Raw genomic sequence first — 16522 nt, 5'->3', positions numbered from 1 at the left:
AGAGAGGGAGACACAGAATCGGAAACATGCTCCAGGCTCCGAGCCATCAGCCCAGAGCCCGACGCGGGGCTCGAACTCACGGACCGCGAGATCGTGACCTGGCTGAAGTCGGACGCTTAACCGACTGCGCCACCCAGGCACCCCTGGAAATTCCATTTTTAAATGAACACGCTGTAATTAATGATTAAAGACTGGCAAAACACACAGGTATGGTTCCTCAGTCTTGGCTCAGAAGGGGAAAAGGGAGCTACGTCACTTATTAACAACAGATTCTAGACTAATGACAGGAACCGTGATATGAATTAACTCATTACAATAAAGAATCTCAAATCATTTACAGTTGGTCATACAAATTCATGGTGCACCTTCCTCTCCAAATATTCAGTCCTTCCCTGTCGCTCCCCAAACACGCTATAGGTGACCCTTGAGCACAGGTTTGAACTGCAAGGGGCCACTTACACAAAGATTTTTTTTCAATAAATACAGTACTGTAAATGTATGTTCTCTTATGATTTGCTTAATAACCTTTCTCCTCTCCAGCTTACTTTATTCTAAGACTACAGTACATAATACATATAATGTATGAAATAGGTGTTAATAGACTGCTTATGCTATCTGTAAGGTTTTACTGATCAACAGTAGACTATTAATAGTTACAATTTGGGGGAATCCAAAGTTATACGTGGATTTTTTACCACATGGGGGGACTATAAGCCCCACAAGGTAAAGATGGTTTATTTATCTCATGGTGAATACCTGTGCCCTATGCCCATCAATATTGAAGGTGTTCAATAAGTAATTACTGAATCAGTTAATGAATGCATGCATGCTTCTGGGTCCAGGCCCAAAAATTCTGGAATGGGAATCACAAAAAATAATTCTATAAGCCCAGTTACCCTATGTACAATTTAGGGTTGACAGAATAAAGTCTACTGTTTTTCTTTCTAGAACATAAGATGATGTAGTATGCAGTATTAAATGTCTTTCTTTCCTCTAAGTACTTAATATGTTTTCTTATATTAAAAGCTTAGGATATGCTAGGCAATGTCCTGAGCACATCAGACACATACTCTCAGTCATCAGGAAAAAATTCTACAAGGTAGATAAAATTAACCTTGATGTCCTATTTGAGGAAAACTGAGGCTCAAATAAATCAGTAATTTTTCAGGGTCACCCAACTAATAGATGGGTTCCAACCTGTCCATCATATCCCATGACCACACAGCCTCTCAAAAAGTCCATGCTCTCTAGAGTCTCAACAATGTTTTCTTTATACTCTTCTAAGATGCTTGCAAGATGTGGATTAATAGAAAATGAATTCTTACTCTAATCCTCAGAATATTAAAGGATTGAAACAGTTTTTGATTATCAGAAAAAAGCAGTGTAATTATTAAACAAAATAAATGTGTAAAATCATGTGTGTTAAAGTACCTACTTCTAAAAAAAACCTGTCAAAATACATATGAAGGTACAGCAAAGAAACCAAGGCCCAAAACTAAAGAAAAGAGAGCTGAGTAAATAGGAGGGGTGTTCAGAATGAAAAAGCATGCTCGAAGTCTGATTTAGACACAGACGGCGGAAGATCAGAGAGCTCCAAGGTTACACACAAATTAACCACAGGGATTCCTTTCACCCAGAGACCACACACTGGCCAGCACAGCCAGGGGCCATCACAGCACAGTCTCTGTGGAGAGGAGTCCCAGACCTCACAACGTATTACCCAAGAGACGTGTGACACCTTCGTACACAGGAGGGCACGGGCGCACCTGTGTCTACCTGCTGCTTCTTTCAGAGGCGCGTTACAGGATATCGTAACACCCAACGGGTATATTAATGCCGTATGCAAACCATTTGATACAAATGTAGAAACTAGCAGAAAATGGCTGTTCGTGTAGGAAAGATACGTACAGAGTATTCAAGATACAGAAACCACATTTTCCCTGGAAAATGGCCGAAATGGCTTCAGTTCAGTGGCTAGAACTGAAGACAGTGCGCATTGTATGTCCCTGCTCACCAGCATCACGTGACAGAGCAATGTGGTGCTGGGTGCCCTGAGCTAAAACTGTATTAAATAGGCTGCTGGACAGAGAAAACTACGAATTCATTTATGTAAAGCTAATGCACAACCTCCCCGAGGTATAACACAAGAATTTTTATGTGTTAGTATGTGTTAGTGTAGCCAGTCATTTACTATTTAAATGGACTGAGGGGCGCCTGGGTGGCTCAGTCGGTTAAATGTCCGACTTCAGCTTAGGTCGTGATCCTACGGTTTGTGGGTTTGAGCCCCGCATTGGGCTCTGTGCTGTCAGTGTGGAGCCTAGAGTCTGCTTCGGATCCTCTGTCCTTCCCTCTCTTTGCCCCCACCCCCACTCTTGCATGCTCTCTCTCAAAAACAAACATAAAACAAACAAACACACACAAATAACAAAAACACCCAAACATTTAAAAAACAAATGGACTGATAATCAGGTAAAAGATATAACGAACAAATCCCGTAACAATTAGTAACAAAAACTGTTACATTCTTTAAGGAAAAAGTAAATGTACAGGATTCATACGAATTAAAAAAATAAAGCTCAACTAAGATTAAGAGGAGAGTGGGGCTAAGTTAATTGCAGTGTGTCCTTATAACAGAATATTGGCACATATTTAAGAGAGAGAGACAAGCCAAGAAACAGACTCTTAACTATAAGAGAAGAAACTGATGGTCATTAGAGGGGAGGGGGATAGAGGGATGGGTTAAGCAGGGATGGGAATTAAGGAATGCACTTGTCGTGATGAGCACGTGATGTATGGAAGTGTGGAGTCACTATATTGTACAGCTGAAATTAATATAACACTATGTTAACTATACTGGAACTGAAAAACCTCATAAAAAATAAAATAATGCTTATGTATTTGGAAGTTGCTAAGAAAGTAAACTTTAAAGCTCGTCACAAGAACAAGATGTTAACTAGTCTTACTGTAGTAAAAATCCCACAATACATACAAACAATAAATCATTATGTCGTGCATCTAAAACTAATATAATATTTTCTTCTCAAAAATAAAAAGAATAATCCTTATTAAAAAATGTAGTCGTATCAGGAAATGATTGTAATACAATGCCAAATAGAACAGGAAAATACACAAAAAGTATGCTTTCAGCACTATGAACAACAGCCAAGTTATAGAAAGAGCCGAAATGTCCATCAGCTGACAAATGAATAAAAAAGATGTGGTTTATGTACACAATGGAATACTACTCAGTGATGAAAAAGAATGAAATCTTTCCATCTGTAACAAAGTGGATGGCACTGGAGGGTATTATTGCTGAGTGAAATAAATCAGTCAGAGAAAGACAACACATGTTCTCACTCATATATGGGATTTGAGAAACTTAATAGGACCATGGGGAAAGGGAAGGAAAAAAAAAGATAGTTACACTCTGAGAGGGAGCCAAACCCTAAAAGACTCTTAAATACAGAGAACAAACTGAGGGTTGACGGGGGGCAGGGTAGAAGGGAAAATGGGGGATGGGCCTTGAGGAGGGCACTTGTTGGGAGGAGCACTGGGTGATGTATGTAAGCGATGAATCATGGGAATCTACCCCCAAAACCAAGAGCACACTGCACACTCTGTATGTTAGCTAACCTGACAATAAATTATACGTATAAACAAAAGTATGTTTCAATTCTGTTAACACATACACACATATATGCGTGCACACACAAATATTTTACTTAGAAGTAGGGGGAAAATACACATGAAAAATACAACAAATGCTGAAATAGTCCTGGGTAGTGGGAATATGAATGAGTTTTAAATTTATTTTTAAAATTATACTCTCATATGTTTTTCTAAATTTTTTATAATGACCATGAATTACTTTTATAATTGGGAGTGGGGGGGAAGAGGATTATTTTAAGAGCTTTAAAAAGCACATGAATAAACTAGTGTTTGTGTTTCCCTGGGGAAGAAAAAAGGAGATTAAATTAGGCTGTATCCTTGTGTGACCATCCCAGCCTGAGTGTCACTGCCCTTAGCAGAACAGTTTCCCCACATCTGGTGAGACACAAAGACAATTTTTTAAATACTCGAAAACAAGAGCACTGAACCTCCACTGGTTTGTAAATCCCCATCACCAGCACCCCTACCATGGAATTCAGGTAGCATCCTCTAGTTCTAGAAGCACGGTCATGTCTAATCTCAGGTCATCTTCACGTTAGCTCTGGGAGACGACTTTCTATCATCCATCTGTCACAGAGAGGGGCACAAGCTGGAAGAGCGAAGTCATTTGCCTGAGCTCACACGACCAGCACATGGCAGGCCTGGGATTCTAGATCTCCAAACCGCGGACTCAAGAGTCCGGTTGTCTTTAAAGAACAGTAAGAAAGAACACCAGGCTCTGGATACAGAACTAGAGCCAGAGGGTTGCATTTATGAATATTCTCTAGGAGACTCAGAGAAATCTGAGGACGTGAACATCTGTTTTTTTCCTCAATTTAATTTGGATTTAAAATGCTTAAATTGTTTAAAATCTTTTTCATTTAAGGGGTGCCTGAGTGGCTCATTTGGTTAAGCGTCCAACTTTGGCTCAGGTCATGATCTCACAGTTTGTGGGTTTGAGCCCCGCGTCAGGCTTTGTGCTGACAGCTCAGAGCCTGGAGCTCGCTTCAGATTCTGTGTCTCCCTCTCTCTCTGCCCCGCCCCAGCTCATGCTCTGTCTCTCTCAAAAATAAATGTTAAAAAAAAATTCAAACATCTTTTTCATTTAAATTTCATTTAAATACTTTAATTCAGTTTCTCCTGTTTCATCTTACTCATAGGCCTCATAAGTGAGTGAACTAAATTTTCCATCAGGCACTAATCACTGATGTCCTATGTCCTCTGTCATATGTCTGAAATCCCAACCTACAGAGTCATCTTTAAATACACAGGAGCAACAGGTGATATCTAAGATGGGGAAGAGCCAATTTAATTTAATGGCCCCGTTTTAACTCAAAAATGCACGTTAAGAAAACCTAAGAAGGGCGCCTGGGTGGCTCAGTCGGTCGAGCGTCCGACTTCAGCTCAGGTCACGATCTCACAGTCCATGAGTTCGAGCCCCGCGTCGGGCTCTGGGCTGATGGCTCAGAGCCTGAAGCCTGTTTCCGATTCTGTGTCTCCCTCTCTCTCTCTGCCCCTCCCCCGTTCATGCTCTGTCTCTGTCTCAAAAATAAATAAACGTTAAAAAAAAATTTTTTTTTTAAATAAAATAAAATAAAAAAAAAAAAGAAAGAAAACCTAAGAAATGATTTCTGCATCATGTGGTTCCCTATTTTTTAAAACAATTCTTCCTTGACTTGACTTTGGGATTCTTTTCCTTCTGCTCTGTATTCTCAGTTCACTGGTACTGCAGGCCTCTCTGGGGGAAAACTCAAATTCTGTTTGAAACCATCTGTGTGCAAACCAAAAGCGAACTCTGTGTCTGTGCTGGGAGAATGGGGTGAGCATGAACGAAGGGAAAATGCCGCCTCGGCTTAGGAAGGAAAAAGCAGTGAGAAGGTGTCGTCTGTTTCTTTTCTCACCATCTCAACCCAGCTTTCCTTTCCTTACTCCTGCTGCTGTGTGCCAACAGGCTACAGCCAGCCGAAGGGAGCATCATCAGGAGAGTATCTGCCCCACGACACTGAGAAGGCGATCGGACTTTATTCATTTTTCCTGGGACCTGCGCAGACCCTGGACAGTGTGGACAGGTAGGATGCCATAGAATTCTTTCTCTTTGTCAACCAACAAAGCAAATGACGTTAGCAGAGAAGATGATCTTTGTGGTCCTGCTGAAGCCAGCAAAACCCAAGAAGCCTTCACTGTGAAAACCGTTCTTACCTCCCGAAAGCATTTAAAAGAGCAACTATTTCCTGTCGGGTGAGTTGGAAGCCTTTAGATGGGCTGTTCTCTGGAAGCTTTTGGATTTCTTTTTCAGAGAATAGGATCTTCAGGGCAGTTCCTAAACCCTGAGTCTAAAGAAAATAGTGATACATGTTAACAATTAAATTCCTGTAGTAATAATTACTATAAAGGTTAAAAGGAATACGCAGTCACTGTGATGAGAGTCAAGAAATTCATATGAACTGAACTTTTCACCAAAATGTTAAACTGCAAATTACAGTTTCTACTTCCTCACACATTATGTATATGATAAATGTATCTAAACTATTAAGGAACCTGAATAACTTAACACTTGTTGGACATAAATTACTAAGATGCTTTAACCTAGAAAATATCCCAATAGAATAACAGTTTCAATATGTAACCCTGAAAGCAATCTTTATGCCCCTAGCAATTCAAAACGTAGAAGCTATTAGTGAAAACCACACTTCAAAATTTATCAATTAGAACTAGAGAAAAAATTTTGTCTCTTGATCTTTCCAGGACTTCTTGTCATACTTGTAAATAAATAAGATAAAGTATCAAACAATCCTTTCACACTGAATAGACACAGAAATGGGCCTGCTTGGCAGAACTTCTCTTTTATGTGGGTTCAAGCCCCCCATCAGGCTCTGTGCTGACAGCTCAGAGCCTGGAGCCTGCTTCAGATTCCGTGTGTGTCTCTTCCTCTCTGCCCCAACCCCGCTCACACTCTGTCTCTCTCTCAAAAATAAACATTAAAAAAAAAAGAAGAAAAAATGAATCTGAGATTGTACCAATAGAAACAAATACAATAAAACCAAAATCATTAACACAAACAGGAGAGACATTCTTACACATATAACACAGATTTAGTATATTCATCTTTTTCATCGAAGAAGCAGGAAATCTACACTTTAGATCCTCTAATTTCAGTGAATAATGAGGGCACTGTACTAAAAACCTGCAACTTCCCGGGAGGAAAATTTAAGGTTAGAAATAGTTTTAAAACAGAAGACAAAATACAAACCTGCAATTTCCCCCATAATCTGCATTTGTCACATCCAACGCAGTCCATTATTCGGGAGATGTTCTTGAAGTGTAAGCGGAACTCCTCCTAGCGTGCAGGACATATTTTTTATGCTCATTAGAGGTTTAAAATTAAACTGCATTGGTCTGAATTGTAAGAAATAAAAGTTCTGAAGCTTATTAATGAAGGAGTTTCTCAACAGCGAAGAAGAAAAATATTTGCATTTGTATGACATAACATGGTACATAAAACGGACCATAGAAATTTATACAAGTCATTCTATGTATTAACACAAATGTTTTATTGAGGTGCTACTCTCTACAAAGTAACACTATGGGAGAAACGAACGTAAATGATAGGTGGGTTTTACTCTGAAGGAACTTCACTGCTGCCTCCATTTGATATCTGCATAGAACAAGGGGTAAATACCTCTCTATTATGTTTGGCTTATTTTTCACATATTGCTTATGTGAGGCCACATCGGAAAGCCGGCCTTAGACCAATGATCAATTCTCATCCTTCCCCTTAGAACCACACACTGTAATGGGTGCTCCATCAGCCCCGGTGATCACAGGGCTGTGCGATCCTCACATTTGCTAGACAGCCTCTGCAGGGACAGCTGCCTACTGGACCTTGTATTGTGCTGTAATTGTTTCCTACACAGGAGAGACTCTAAATCATGGTTTCTAGGACTCTAAGATCAGTCTCCTCTGAGGCTAACACTAGTTAAGAGAGTTTCCTCATCTTTTGCATTTGGCAAACACAGAAAATAAATTTCATTTCATTGTACCCAGGTAAACATTTTATTGTATGAAGCTAGAGGCAAGCGGCCTGAAAACTCTGGCCACCAGAAGCCCTGTCTGGCTGCCCAAAGGGTTCCCAAGAAGCAGTATCCCAGCCACAAGACAACAGAAAGAACACAAGTCCTCTGCTCTCCATTCTCATATAGTTTGTGTTCTCAGGAGCAGATGGAAAAGTGAACTGAAGTCCCCCTTTATACCCTTTGAAAAACAGCAAACATAATTTCCAGCAATTTCTAGTTGAAATCTAGTTCCTTTCTCACTCCCACCTTCCTCCTCCACAGAAAGATCCAGTTATCCAAAAGTATAACATTTGTATAAATACTTAGAAAATAGACAGCAATACAAAAACATATTAATGTTACATTACATACCACAACAGCAACATGCCCCTCAAATAATCATCAAACAAAACAATCTTCCAAAACTAAAATAGAGTTGTATTTAGTATACAGGGGACTGTTACTTCACTTCAGAAGCCTCTAGAAACCCCTTCCAGAGTGAAGCATCACTCGGTGCTAATTTAGTAGTTCTTGTAGTATATCCACAACTAAGACATCTCCGAGGCAAAAGTGTTTCAGAATTCAGAATTTTCCAAATTTCAAAAATACAGTACATACAGGATTTATTACAAAACATGCCACCGGAGTGTGTGGCAAAACCTAGTCATCAAATACATTAATGTTTCTGTTGCAAAATGTAAGAATATTCATACAGCGGAATTTTTGAAAAACACTATGAATACTCGTGTATCAGTTCTGGTCAGGTTTTGCTAACAAATTAATTTGCACCAAACAGAAGAAAAACATTACCGTGTTGGAGCTTTCTGGATTTCAGAACTGCTTATAAAGGATTGTGGAGCTGTACTAAAAGACTATTTGCCAGTCCATTTCAACTATTTTTATGAACATTTTAAGGGTACAGTATATTCCCTAACATACTGTAAGCAAATGAAAATACAGAGCTGCTAACATGAAGTTTGATAAGGTTCCTTAAATATAGTCTCCTTCTGATATCCTAGGTTAGCAGGTAATTTTTTTGCCTTTTAGGTCAGTCCATAAAGACAAAGACATAATAGTTCCAGAAACTGGAACATTCCAGAAGATATCCCATTAAATAAACTTTAGAAAAAATACGGTATTTATTGCCTTCAAAATGGCTAACAGTTCACGATTTTAGAATCAAAACAGGACACGCTGTGATTTTAAAGTAAGAAAACTTGCTCTCAAGATAAAGACCTTTAAAAAGACATTTACATTTACAAAGGTTCCATATTCATTGGTCAGAGTAACAAGTGAGGATTCACTGAGAGTTGGCCAGAACAGAAAGGAGAAAAGGGGAATTGAAAAGTACAGAGAAGAGGTTTTCTGTGTCATTTGTAGTAAAATCCAATCCAGACCAACTTCAACAAGATAGAGAACTGGAAAGAGTTCAGATGGACAGGATTAAAACACAGCCAGTAAACTGCTCCCCACCCTAGCCCCCAAGCTCAAACTTTTTACCTTTAATGACTTGGCCCCCTTTTTGTCACCTGCAAACATGGACTTCTCATCAAAGTGCATGGGAAAGGACCTGATGAAATGACAAGACTGTAAGTTACAGACGAAAAATTCAAGTACTAGGCAGTAGAGCTCTGGCAGAATTTTCTGTCCCTTGAACAAATGCTTACACATCATAATTTACACGTGTGTGAAGTTCAATAGCACAGGAAGGTGGCAAACAGCTCATATGTAAACTACTCAATAAAAGAGTAAAACAACATAAACATGGCTTTGTAATTTAGAAGACTGTTTTAAAGAAATTACATGATAAAAAATAATTCAAAAAATGAGTTTAAAAGCAATTTATGTGGAAAATGTGCAACACTCTTAAAAAAAGGTTTTAAAATTTAATGCATGTTTAAATTATGCTCATTTTAACAACCAGCAAACTCAAATTTTACAAACTCAGCATTTTTAAAAGGGGTTCTATTCTAGAAGGTCAAGCTAACAACAGTCCCTCAGGTATCTACCTTCATGCTAACCCCCTTATAGCAGCATCTGAATTTAAACAGCAATGGGAAGAATACAAAACTGGCAGAATACATTAAAACAGCATTAAACTTTGACACCACATAAAATGTAAAGTTATGTTTGAAAATACAGGCCATTTGCAAGTGTGGACAGGCTGTTCTACTTGCTCTGCTGTCCTTCTGAGCATTTTCCTTCTCACGTGTGACCCTCCCTCTTCCTAACTGGCTTTCAGGAATCAGTTTCTGTTGTATTTCAAGCACTACCTCATTCATATTCAGAGTGCAGAATTTCAGATTGCTGATAGTCAATTCTTACCTTGTATCTTTTTTTTTTCAATATATGAAGTTTATTGTCAGATTGGTTTCCATACAACACCCAGTGCTCATCCCAAAAGGTGTCCTCCTCAGTACCCATCACCCACCCTCCCCTCCCTCCCACCCCCCATCAACCCTCAGTTTGTTCTCAGTTTTTAAGAGTCTCTTATGCTTTGGCTGTCTCCCACTCTAACCTCTTTTTTTTTTTTCCTTCCCCTCCCCCATGGGTTTCTGTTAAGTTTCTCAGGATCCACCTAAGAGTGAAACCATATTCTTACCTTGTATCTTGAAAGATATTCAGTAGAAGGGTTTTTGTGTCAGCATCTTCTTCTACATTTCCAGTGTAAAGATCAACAATTGAGCGCTCAAAATACGGGGCGACCTTTGATAAAGCTCGAAGCTCAATTAAGTATAAAAAGTACAGATTCTTAAGCCTTCTTGGACCTTCTCCTTTAGTTTCCACAGGGTCAAAGCGGCGTTTAAATTCTTTCATATTGGGTCCCCAGCTAGGTTTACCCCACGTTTCTACAGAGAAAGAGAAATACATAGCATACCTTTAATAAGTAGGTTTTTTTCCCCTCTCTAGAGAATATATATCCACCCCCAACAATTTTTACAATAGAAGATTTCTACATAAAAATGGGATTACCTTCCAAAAGATAATTTGCACACAGATGTAAATTGATACTAGCATGAAGTCCCGATATAAGCTTATAGAAGACTCTCTTCTCCAGACACAAACCTATTCAGAAAAAAATTGAAAAAGAAATCACATCCATTTAGATAACGGAAATACTGAATCAAGGAGATTCAGTACACAGGCTTATTTTTAAAGTTAAGGTTCAAGGAAATTAAAAATAATCAAGGAATAACAAAATGATTAGATCAAGATTCTCTTACTAGAAGATTCTGACTTCTGAATGGAGTTATGCACATGCTAACCTAATGCAGAGTAAGACAGAAAATGCTGGGCCCTGGAGCTCCAAGCAGTATGGGTGTACTTGACAAGTTCCCACGTTACTCAGAAAGCGGTGGCACAGACTTTTCATGGGTTAGGGCTAAACTGTAAGCCAATACAATTAGAAAGCCACTGCTTTGGCTTAACAACAGCTGTTTTTCCCTTTCCCTTTCCTATGGCTGTCTATTCTCCAACCCTACTTGATTGTGGAGGAAGACGAGACCGCATTCCATTTCTCTTCTTCCTCCGGATTCTTTAGTGTGTCTTACTAATCCTCCACCCTACAATCCTCTAGTTCCACTGGACTATATGGTCCACTTGGTAAGGAGGCAAAACCTGGGAAACAGTAATCCAGGAATTTCAACCAAGGAAAAAAAGTAGGTTGACTGTTTCCTCTGAGTAGAATGAGATCAGACGGAATACAGGAATATGATGGAAAATGATTTTATGTAGCCTTAAGCCACACAGGCTTTTGCTCAAACAGAGGTCAAGATAATTCCACTACCCTATCCTACCCCTACCTCCATTTTTACTCTTACTACAAAAGTACTATGCATTGTGGATGTACTTAACGCCACTAAACTTAAAATAATTAAGATGGCAAAGTTTATGTTATGCATATTTAAATGGTAAATTTTGTTATGTATATTTAACCACAAAAAAAAGAAAAAATTCTAGAAAATATTCTTCATAGACAATTTTTGGAATAGATAAAAATGCAAAAACCTAGATTTTAAGAATCCACTGAATGCAGAGCATTTGGCTTTTTCCTTCTCTTACCATCCAACAGATTTTTTGTTTTTGTCATTTTTGCTTTTTGTTTTTGTTTTTTTTTGTAAACTCTCCCCGTGGAGGAAAAATGAACTTCAACAGTGGGAAGGAACTAAGAAAAAACCTCACTTGTAAGCTGTGGGATTTTTTAAATGTAAGAGTACGTACGCGGCTGGCTTTGCATTTTCCCCAAGATGTTTTAGATCTTCAATTTATCCGATGTTCTACCCTATATGGCTGTGAAGCAAGTAGCTTTTAACAGGAAAATATAATTCTTTTGAGATCTCATTCCCTAATTTAGAATTCTTGCTAGAATATTCCCATTGTCATGGATGGAGACCAAAAAGTAGAAATTAAGTTCTTTTTTGCAGCTTCTTCCTAAAAGTATATGGCCCAGTTTGAATGCTCATGGTAGCAAGGCATATAAACATCATGAACAAGTTTAATGAACTACTAAGTACTAACTTTTCCTCTAGTAAAACTTTTCATTAAATCTGTTACCAAGTAGCAAAATGATCAGATGTATAGTTCACTTTCTTTTCCTTCTAACGCACCTCTGTAAGCAGTGTTCACAGCCAGTAAAGTGTCTAAAGACCAGAGAAGGGAAAACAGGCAAAGCACGGCTTGTGAAAATTCATATGCCTAAAAATAAGAACACAGACTGGGAGACCATTCTAATTTGCAAAGCCCTCAAAGCCCTTTACTTGGAATGGGGACAGGTGAGGAGTGCGAAGCAGCAGAAATGTCTTTCCATAAACTGTGAAAATAAGGTAACTTTAAGCAAAGTGGTTAATAATAGAAGATGTGCCAACTGAGTGTACCAATAAAACACACAGCACACCTTGTGGGAAATTGCTGGACAGCTCTTTCCTGCCTGCAGTCTGCTGGCAGGCATGACGAAGCCATCACAGTCATGTTAAGTAACATCTACAGAAGCTGATTTACAAAGGCAAAATTTACCGATTTCTATTTCTAAAAATACAGAGCAAATTCAACTATCCAATTTAGACAATGGTTCTCTTTCCTTTGGATTTAATTTCACCCAGATTCATTTTCAACAAGTGAATTACAGGACACGGATATGTAATTTTTTCTCTCACAAAAGGGCTAGATTTACTGTAACAGTATTATTGGATATTTGCACGTTGTTTAGTGATTTTCAAAGGCATTTTTACAGGCATCATCTACACGTACAGTGTAGGTGAATTGGATGGCCATTGTTAATCTCATGTCCCAGATGAGCGAACTAGATCTCAGAAAAGTTCAATCAGTTGCCTATATATAGGAGTGTTTTCTGAAACCATGTATCAGTATTCAGGGAGTCCCATCAGTAGGACACTAGAAAAGTGGTTAATAAAGAATACCCTAGAAAATTCAATATTGCCCGTAAATCTCATTCTCATCCTCCATTATCAATATTCAGAGTCCCTTACCACCTCTCTCAACCTAAATACTACTCTTCACAATTTGTATCTTTAGAATACAGCTAATGAAGTAAAATTAAGAATTTTCTTCCACATAGGCCATTCATCAATATAATTCCTAGTAGTACTGGCACATCAATAATGTTCACCTTAATAATGGCCAACACAGGTACATACTACATTAAAAAAGAGAAATCAGGGGGCTCCTGAGTGGCTCAGCTGGTTGCGTGTCTGACTTTGGCTCAAGTCATGATCTCTTGGTTTCTGAGTTCAAGCCCCACATCGGGCTTGCTGCTGTCAGCGCAGAGCCCGCTTCTGATCTTCTGTCTCCCTCTCTCTCTGCCCCTCCCCTGCTTGCACTCTCTATCAAAAAAAATAAACATTTAAAAATAAATAAAAATAAAAAAGAGAAATCATTTTCACAAGGTAACATCACCAATTAGCAAACATAAAATAAAGTACTTAGTTTAACTCTGCAGAGTTCCTATACAGTTATGATTTCCTGTATCATTCAACTTGGTTATCTTTCACCGACACATTTTAACTTTTGCTTTCATAAATTAATGACAATTTGGTAAATTTTTAAAAAGCATATACCCAGTTGTTTTTTTTTTAATGTTTATTTATTTTTGAGACAGAGAGAGACAGAGCATAAACGGGGGAGGGTCAGAGAGAGAGGGAGACACAGAATCTGAAATAGGCTCCAGGCTCTGAGCTGTCACCACAGAGCCCGACGCAGGGCTCAAACCCACGAGCCCTGAGATCATGACCTGAGCCTAAGCCGGATGCTTAACCGACTGAGCCACCCAGGCACCCCTCATATATCCAGTTTTCAACTGAAGTTGTTAAAATCCTAGAATGCTTCAGTTTTCCATTACTAGTATTTATATTTTCAACACCAAAAAATGTAAGAGTTCAAAGTATCTACTGGGAGCTACACTGCTTTATCCTTTAATTAAACAAGTTTAGACTATCTTAACATGTGTAAACATTGTTTAATCTTCTGAAATCAAATGTACCTTCCCTCATTTTCATATATATAACAAGTACTTCCTTCCAACAAGAAGGTCTCTACCTACAAAGCAAATTTGCAAAATGGTTACTAGGAAAGCAGTCTGGATGAGTGGTACAAACAGAATGAAAATAACACCGAGGAGCCAGTTATGAAAACCCGAGGACAGTATATGCCGTGTATATCTCCCTAATGCTGATTATTTTTGGCTGACCAATAACCTCAAATTTTTCAAATAATTATATCCTAAAATACAACAACCTACAATATGTTGTTTTCTTTCCTTTTTTTTTTTTTTTAAATTTTTTTTCAACGTTTATTTATTTTTTGGGGGGACAGAGAGAGAGCATGAACGGGGGAGGGGCAGAGAGAGAGGGAGACACAGAATCAGAAACAGGCTCCAGGCTCTGAGCCATCAGCCCAGAGCCCGATGCGGGGCTCGAACTCACGGACCGCGAGATCGTGACCTGGCTGAAGACGGACGCTTAACCGACTGCGCCACCCAGGCGCCCCTGTTGTTTTCTTTCAACACTGTAAAAATTAGTTGTCTAGGTAATGAATCCTGAACTTACAAAAATATATTCAATCAATCCATACATTTTTATAGGAGACTAATAAATTTAAAATGCAGATGTGTAAGTTTACCTTCTAGCCACGTGTAGAACGATTCTCCTTTAAAAAAAAAAAGATACACACAGAATTGGGTTAAAATATTTTAAACAGTCACCTACAAATCAGAATAAATTAAGCACATAAAGTATTTCCTACGACAGATTAAGGAACACCTCTAGAAATGGCCACTGCTTCATGTGAAGTAGAAAAATAGGCATATGGTTCTAGAAAATAAAGCCCCAAAGTACTTTAAGTAACTTTGGGAAAATTTTCTTATAAATGATACTTGACTAAGCAAAATTTTTAAGAAATTTTTCAGTCAAATATTATGTAATATTATTCATTAGAAGGCTTAAACATCCCTAAGTATGGTGGTGAAAGAGTTTAACAATCTTAAATTTGCTTTTCATGACAGCCATATAATGCCTTAAAATTTCTAGAAAAAAAAACAGTGAATTATAATCCAAAAATCAAATTAGTAATTATTCCATTTTTTCCTGAGCAGTAAAGCTAGATACATTTCCTCAATTCTCTAAAACTCCTAAATTGCAAGAGGTAATTTTAAAATCCCTTAATTTTTAAAAAATTTTTCAGGAACATCAATGCCTAAAGTATGGAAGGACCTGACTTAGCCGTGTACTAATGCTAAAAGAGCGATTTCTAGACCAATGCTGTTCTGACTAGAAAAAAAAAAATGACAGCCAATAAACATCAATCTAGTTCATCAAAATAGACTTTGTGAGTTACCTATCTTTATTCTACCTGAGAAAAGCAAAGCAGAAGAAAAACTCAACACATAGATGAGCTGAGCAAGGAGTCTAGGGGATAAATTAGATAGTGGGGAATAACGTTGTCTCCGGAGAATCTTCATACTTTGCAAAACTACACAAACATCTTCCCACAGATGAACTTATTCCACATACTCTGCCTAAGGACCATTCATCATAATCTCACTTGTTTACTCAAGAAACCCCAAACGCTATCAGGAAAAGTTGAGCTCCCCAATCCTCAAGAATGGCCTCTGCTCCTCTCCCCCAACTTAAACTACTACTGTATGAAGTGTTCCCTACTGCTAACACGGTCTCCCCAAACACGCTTGATTCTTCTCTTCTGAACTCCTTGGTCCATGCTATTTCCTCCTAATAGCACACAGGATCCAATTTCTATCAGCCTAAACCTGTCCCATTACTCAACACTCCTCTCAAATGCCACTTCCTCCACTAAGCCTCCAGATCAGTGGGACAGGATCTGTCCCACCTCTAAAGAGCTAGCTCACTTACTGTTCTATTATGTATGTGCAGCACTTCTTTGCCATTATTTATGAGCAGTGCTGGTCATTCCTGCTACATACTGTCAGCATCTGTAGGGCAAGGCATCATCTTTCACACATCTTTCTACCTTGCACAGTGCTCATCACTGCCTTGAGCACAGAGAAGTAAACAGCCACTTGAAATAACTATTTTGATTGTTTGGGGGCAATTTATGACTGATATTCATTTGGTAACCTGGAGTAATCAATTGGTGGTAAATTACTATTCATCAGATTACTTATTACTGTAACAGAGGTTACAAATTACAAAGACAGTAAGAAAACAAAGGCACAAGACAAACTATCTGGTAAAACTATCTTGTCTCCATTTCTACAGAACATATTCAAGCAGATTATAATAACCGCAAAGTGGGGAACTTGTAATGTAATCCTGGTTTCTACACTAAATATT

At 38.4% G+C, this 16522-nt stretch overlaps 2 protein-coding genes across 4 annotated transcripts in view; one reads left to right on the top strand and one right to left on the bottom strand.

The window, feature by feature from the left end:
- The window catches only part of GPR137B (G protein-coupled receptor 137B), a 64116-nt gene extending 58417 nt beyond the window's left edge, over positions 1 to 5699 (top strand). Inside the window, exon 7 of the mRNA XM_040464874.1 lies at positions 5600 to 5699. Within this exon, the coding sequence (XP_040320808.1) occupies positions 5600 to 5654 (55 nt within the window). The 3' untranslated portion in view covers positions 5655 to 5699. The remainder of the gene's footprint in view (positions 1 to 5599) is intronic.
- Positions 1 to 16522, bottom strand: part of ERO1B (endoplasmic reticulum oxidoreductase 1 beta) — a 62793-nt gene that overhangs the window by 3265 nt on the left and 43006 nt on the right. For all 3 annotated transcript variants that reach the window (XM_040464871.1, XM_040464872.1, XM_040464870.1), the window contains 6 exons: positions 14835 to 14861; positions 10674 to 10766; positions 10303 to 10549; positions 9201 to 9270; positions 6899 to 6985; positions 5848 to 5981 (listed from right to left, as the gene is read on the bottom strand). In XM_040464871.1, the coding sequence (XP_040320805.1) occupies positions 5848 to 5981; positions 6899 to 6985; positions 9201 to 9270; positions 10303 to 10549; positions 10674 to 10766; positions 14835 to 14861 (658 nt within the window). The remainder of the gene's footprint in view (positions 1 to 5847; positions 5982 to 6898; positions 6986 to 9200; positions 9271 to 10302; positions 10550 to 10673; positions 10767 to 14834; positions 14862 to 16522) is intronic.

Source organism: Herpailurus yagouaroundi, unplaced genomic scaffold, assembly GCF_014898765.1.
Source record: "Herpailurus yagouaroundi ecotype Mexico unplaced genomic scaffold, PumYag 530, whole genome shotgun sequence".
Taxonomy (NCBI): Eukaryota; Metazoa; Chordata; class Mammalia; order Carnivora; family Felidae; genus Herpailurus; species Herpailurus yagouaroundi.
This window is presented reverse-complemented; position numbering and strand designations above follow the sequence as displayed.